Source organism: Rhinopithecus bieti, unplaced genomic scaffold (genome assembly GCF_001698545.2).
Source record: "Rhinopithecus bieti isolate Rb0 unplaced genomic scaffold, ASM169854v2 scaffold_28456, whole genome shotgun sequence".
Taxonomy (NCBI): Eukaryota; Metazoa; Chordata; class Mammalia; order Primates; family Cercopithecidae; genus Rhinopithecus; species Rhinopithecus bieti.
In genome coordinates, this window is record NW_016812403.1 from 753,105 (window position 1) to 758,457 (window position 5,353).

Below are 5,353 nucleotides of genomic sequence, written 5' to 3' on the forward strand. Positions count from 1 at the left end.
GGGGGGAGGGATTGCATTGGGAGTTATACCTGATGTAAATGACGAGTTGATGGGTGCTGACGAATTGATGGGTGCAGCACACCAACATGGCACAAGTATACATATGTAACAAACCTGCACGTTATACACACGTACCCTAGAACTTAAGGTATAATTTTAAAAAATGTAAAAATACACATATATTATAAAATAATAACAATAATAACATGGCGAACTTGGTAGGGTGGAGAAGAATGAAGTGGTGAGGAGTGAGGCTAGAAAGAACAGGTTTGGGCCGGGTTGTAAAGAGTTCTGGATATCACGATAAGGAGTACGGATTTTTTTTCCTATATGCAATAAGGAGCCACTGAAGAATTTTAAGCTAGTGCCAGGGTTGCGGGGGTGCATGTGTATGACATTACCAATTGTGCATTTCTAAATGAACACTCTAGCAGCAATGCAGAACACGGCTCAACAAACCTTTGCTATAGAGAGCAGACCCAACAACAAATATTATTGGCTTTGCAGGCCATGGAGTCTCTTTCACAACTACTCAGTGCTGTTGCTATAGCAGGAGAAAGCAGCCATAAACAACACAACAAACTTTACTTCTAGACTTGAAAATTTCAGGTTTATAGAATTTTTACATGTCAAGAAATATCACTCTTTTACACTTTTGCAACCATTTGGAAATGTAGAAACTTAGCTTATGGGTCATAAAAAAGAAAAAGGCAGCAGGCCCAATGTGGCTCTCAAACTGTAGTATGCTGACTTTTGTTTATAGAGGGTAGATGTGAGGCATAGAATCGAGACCAGAAGGAGGAAAATGAAAAGATTTAAAAACACCAACAAGAAAGCAACAGTGGGACTTAGTGACTAACTGGGTGTGGGTGCTAAGAAGTCATAGATGAAATGCCTGTTTCATATTTGCTGTTCATGTAGGGGTATATAAATTCCATATTTGCTGTTCATATAGGGGCATATTAAGATCACTTTAGGTATTCCGACAGCCAAGCCATCTATTGAGTCAAAAAAGATTCACAGTCAACTAAAAGGCAAGTCTTTTCCATACACATTTCTATTCAAACACAGGGTACCCTTTATGTCTCCATTCTAACCTATGCTGCTAGATTTTTGTTGTTTTTAAGATCTTGAGGTCTGATTTTGTTCTTATAAGCACTGTTAGCGCAACTTCTGTGTTCAATCAGTAAGTACGAAACAGAAAGCAAAGGTTAACATCCTTTCTTCCTATAGCACAATTCAGATTCACTGAATCTCAGGCAGTTTTAGAATTTCAAAAGTAACTATAAAATCTAACACATAAATAAGCTTTTGAACTGGACCATATTTTTTCCATTGACAGGACTGTACAGTTCACTGGTACCTAAAATGATAAGTGAACTATTTGGAAGGAAAGGTTGGATTAGCAGTACTTGAAATATAAATTGATGTCAATTTTAAATACATAAGTTGGTCAAAGTTATATAAGTTATAACTGTTTTATAATTATTAGAAACAATTGTGTAGACCTGGAGAACATTTAGACTCACAAGAAACCATAGCATAGTCAGACTGGATGATCTGTACCATGGCACAACCAATCAGGTGGCAATTTCTATTAGTACTTCAGATGGCTTCAATAGAAGGTCTACATGCTTGTGTGTGTTTATGAGGCAGAAGGGGTCAGACCTGACCTACGTGAATTAAGTTTGGAAAGCAATGCACTGGAAAAATCACAAATGATGGTTTCCTCTGCCTTCAAACTTATTCTAGATTTAGACTCCCGCTTGTGTTCATAATGGAGTAACAAAGACCAGACTTATCTTCCCACCTGAAACAACTTAAGAACTGGGCAAAATATATAAAACAGTAATTTTTACACATTAAACATCAGCCAGCATAGGGTAGTTATTCCTGAGAGAGAGGAAACACATGAGGCAGTCCCCATGATTATTCTAGCTTGCTGTCTAGAGAGTTTCCGGACCACAGAACAGGGAGAGGGAAACCAAGCAGAGTCTAGCAGTCTCCATGTGTAGAGGGCATGGAGCCAGAATCCCAGGAAGGCCAAGACAACTAAAGTTCACAGGACAGAGCATCAAAGAGGAGAATGCTGTACAGAGAGAAATCTCCAGAGATTTGCAGAGGACTCCCCTCAATTCTTCAGGAGAGTATGAATCAACACATGTGCATGAGGAAACTACCCAAAGCTGGGGGGAAAATATGCAAAAGGGGCAGAGGGAACAATCACTGGAGCTTACACACAGCCAGGAACTGTTGTGCTCCCATGAGCCAGAGGTAAACCTCATAATTCATGGAGCACTGGGGACAGCCCCTCAGGAATAGGAAAAAATTATTCCTAAAGGTTGCTTTGGTGCCACCTAACGAAGCTTAAAGCAAGCTTCAAAAAGTATCAAACTGTTTCCAAGTGACTTAACTATATCCTAGAATAACGCTTAAGAATAATCATTAGAATATTAAAATATCTAGCATCTAACAAGGTAAAATTCACAACATCTGGCATCTGGCCAAAAATTAATAGGCATATAAAGCAGCAGGAAAGTAGAACCCATAATGAAGGGGGGAAAAAAACCCAATAAATTGAAACTGACCTAGAAATGACACCCATGATAAAATTAGTAGACAAGGACATGAAAACAGTTATTATAACTCTCTTCAAGAAGACTGAGCATGTAAAGTAGACACATGGAATATATGTATATATTTTAAAAACCAAATTGTATTTCCACTGGAAGAGATTAACGACACATACAATGCTACACAGAGAGATTACTGAATTTGAAGACAACAACAGAAACTATACAAAATGAAACAAGGAGATAAAAAATGTTTTAAAAAATGAACAGAGCATCAGCGAACTGTGGACAATATCAAGCAATCTAGCTTGGAGACCACAAAGTGGGGTGAGGGGAAGGCAAATACAAATGTGAGGAAATAGTAGCCCCCAATTTCCTAAATTTGATGAAAACCATAAACTCACAGATAACTGAACCCCAAACACACACATACACACACACACACAAAAAAAAATGAAGAAAATGATCAAGGCACATTATAATCAAATGGCTTAAAACTGATGATAACGAAAAAAACTATTCTAAGAAGATTTGGGGATAAAAGAAATCACAACTCTAAGACTGAAAAGGGCAGAGACTTTGGGCATCATTGCCATATACTGCTCTCATAAAGGATAACTGTGGTCTTTAATTGCTATCAAGCACCCCTAATGAATCAAGCATAATGCACAACCCAAATTGACTATTACTACCTTAGAGACTGGCCTAGGAGACAGAGAACAATAGCTACCATTTAATGAGACAGATGCTTTATATCAATTGTCTCATGTAATCCTTCAACAGCAACCAAGTGAGGTCAACACTGTTAACAAGCCCATTTTACAGATGAGGAAACTGTGATATGGGCAAGTTGAATAACTTGTCCATGGTCTCATGGATAACTAAGAAGTGGTGGAGACAGGATTCAAATGCACAGGCAATATGATTCCAGAGTTCTTATGCCTAATCCATACATTATTACTCTTCTAAGAGAAAACACCCAAGCCCACAAGCATTAAACAATCTGGAGGCAGAATGGCCAATAATCCAGGCTTCTGAACAACTCTAAATAAAAATTACAGGTAAAGAGAAGAATGATAACATCTAGGGAAATATGAAGATAAAACACATTAGTAAGACATAGATAAAAAAATATCTCCTACAAACTATAGTGAAAAATAGACTCATACCAATTTGATTATGTAGTTAACTTTGCAAAATTCTGAAACGATTCCAATAAACTTTAATGGAGAAACTAAGGATCAAAGCAAAAGGAAAGGTACCTCTAAGAAAGTTTTAATCACTGTTTGGTTGTGTATGAAGTTGTTGTAATTTTAAACATTTGTTTTCAACATGCCACCCAAAACATATTACTGAAGACATCAATCTAATCATCAGACATCTAATTATACAATCAATAATAAAAGTCCTCCACAATGTTCTCATCAATCTCCAGTGACAGATTCATGCCAAGGACATGAGCAACTGTGCCCCAAAGGGATTACTTCAGAATGGAATGATATTCATTTTGTAATAATAACAACTTTCAAAATGCAGCACCTAATAGAGCTTTACCTTTGGCGTTTCAAATACTTGTTCCAGATGTATGATGTGTTCATGTTTTACACTTTTCAGAATGTTCACCTCTCGTTCAAGTAACTTCACAGCAGAGCTTCCAGCCTTAATCAATGAAGAAACACAGATTTCACATAATGAAAATCACTCCTACATTCCTCGACAGAAAAGTTTGTTATTTTATGTTTTCCTACTTCTTTTCCTATAACTTCATATTTGAAGTGAATTCATACATTTTTTAAGATGTTTCTTTTTCAAATGATATCATGCTATTTATTCCCATGATCAGATTAAATTATGCCCCTTCTTTCCTTTGTCCAATTTTAAGTTACCTATAATTTAGCCTCAAGCCACATCTGTTTCTTGAATTGTTTCTATAACTTAGATACAACATGGTATCTGTCCCCTCACAAAACTACTAAAATTACTCCAACTTTTAATATGCTTTTTGACATTTCCTTTAAAAATATGTTGATCCCTTGATGTTAGCATAATAAAACAAAATCTACTTCCAAGGACATAAATTGGGGAAGATAAAACAAAAGTTTTATTTTGTTTTGCTGTTGTCTTGTTTTGATTTGATTATACATATATATGAAAAAAATAATAGGCAATGAGATTCTACACTTGGCTCTGCACTGTGTTATTTCCTGGCCTGTCTGGTTAACTGAGGGAGAAACAGAGAGAGAGATGGAAAGAGAGAGAGAGACAGACAGACAAAGAGAGACAGAGATACAAAGAGAGAGAGATCTTGCCTTCAGATGTTAGATGTCTCCTAACATCTAACACTCACCATGCAGAGAGCAAAAGGCAAAGTCAGTAACACTCCAAGGAGCACAAGGACTTCATTTGGGGTGTGGGTAATTGATTATCTACAATGTCCTCTATCTCAGAAATTCTAGAAGGGCTTTCTCCACCCTCACCAACACCGCCCTGCCAAATCATCACCCCTATTGATCTTGAAATTGCCATTATTTGAGGATAAGCATTGTTCTCATTTATGGGTTTTATTTCTGTCTCACATGTCAGTGTGAAGAGAACACCAAACTGGCTTTGTGTGAGCAACATGGCTGTTTATTTCACCTGGGTGCAGGCAGGTTGAGTCTGAAAAGAAAGTCAGCAAAGGGTGGTGGGATTATCATTAGTTCTTAGAGGTTTTGGGATAGGCGGTGGAGTTAATAGCAATGTTTTGGGGCAGGAGGTGTACATTCTCAAGGGTGGGGAGA

The 5,353-nt window shown here is 37.3% G+C and overlaps 1 protein-coding gene across 4 annotated transcripts in view; it reads right to left on the reverse strand.

The window, feature by feature from the left end:
- Nucleotides 1–5,353, reverse strand: part of STK33 (serine/threonine kinase 33) — an 89,549-nt gene that overhangs the window by 63,443 nt on the left and 20,753 nt on the right. For all 4 annotated transcript variants that reach the window (XM_017896383.1, XM_017896386.1, XM_017896384.1 and 1 more), the window contains exon 4: nucleotides 4,128–4,232. In XM_017896383.1, the coding sequence (XP_017751872.1) occupies nucleotides 4,128–4,232 (105 nt within the window). The remainder of the gene's footprint in view (nucleotides 1–4,127; nucleotides 4,233–5,353) is intronic.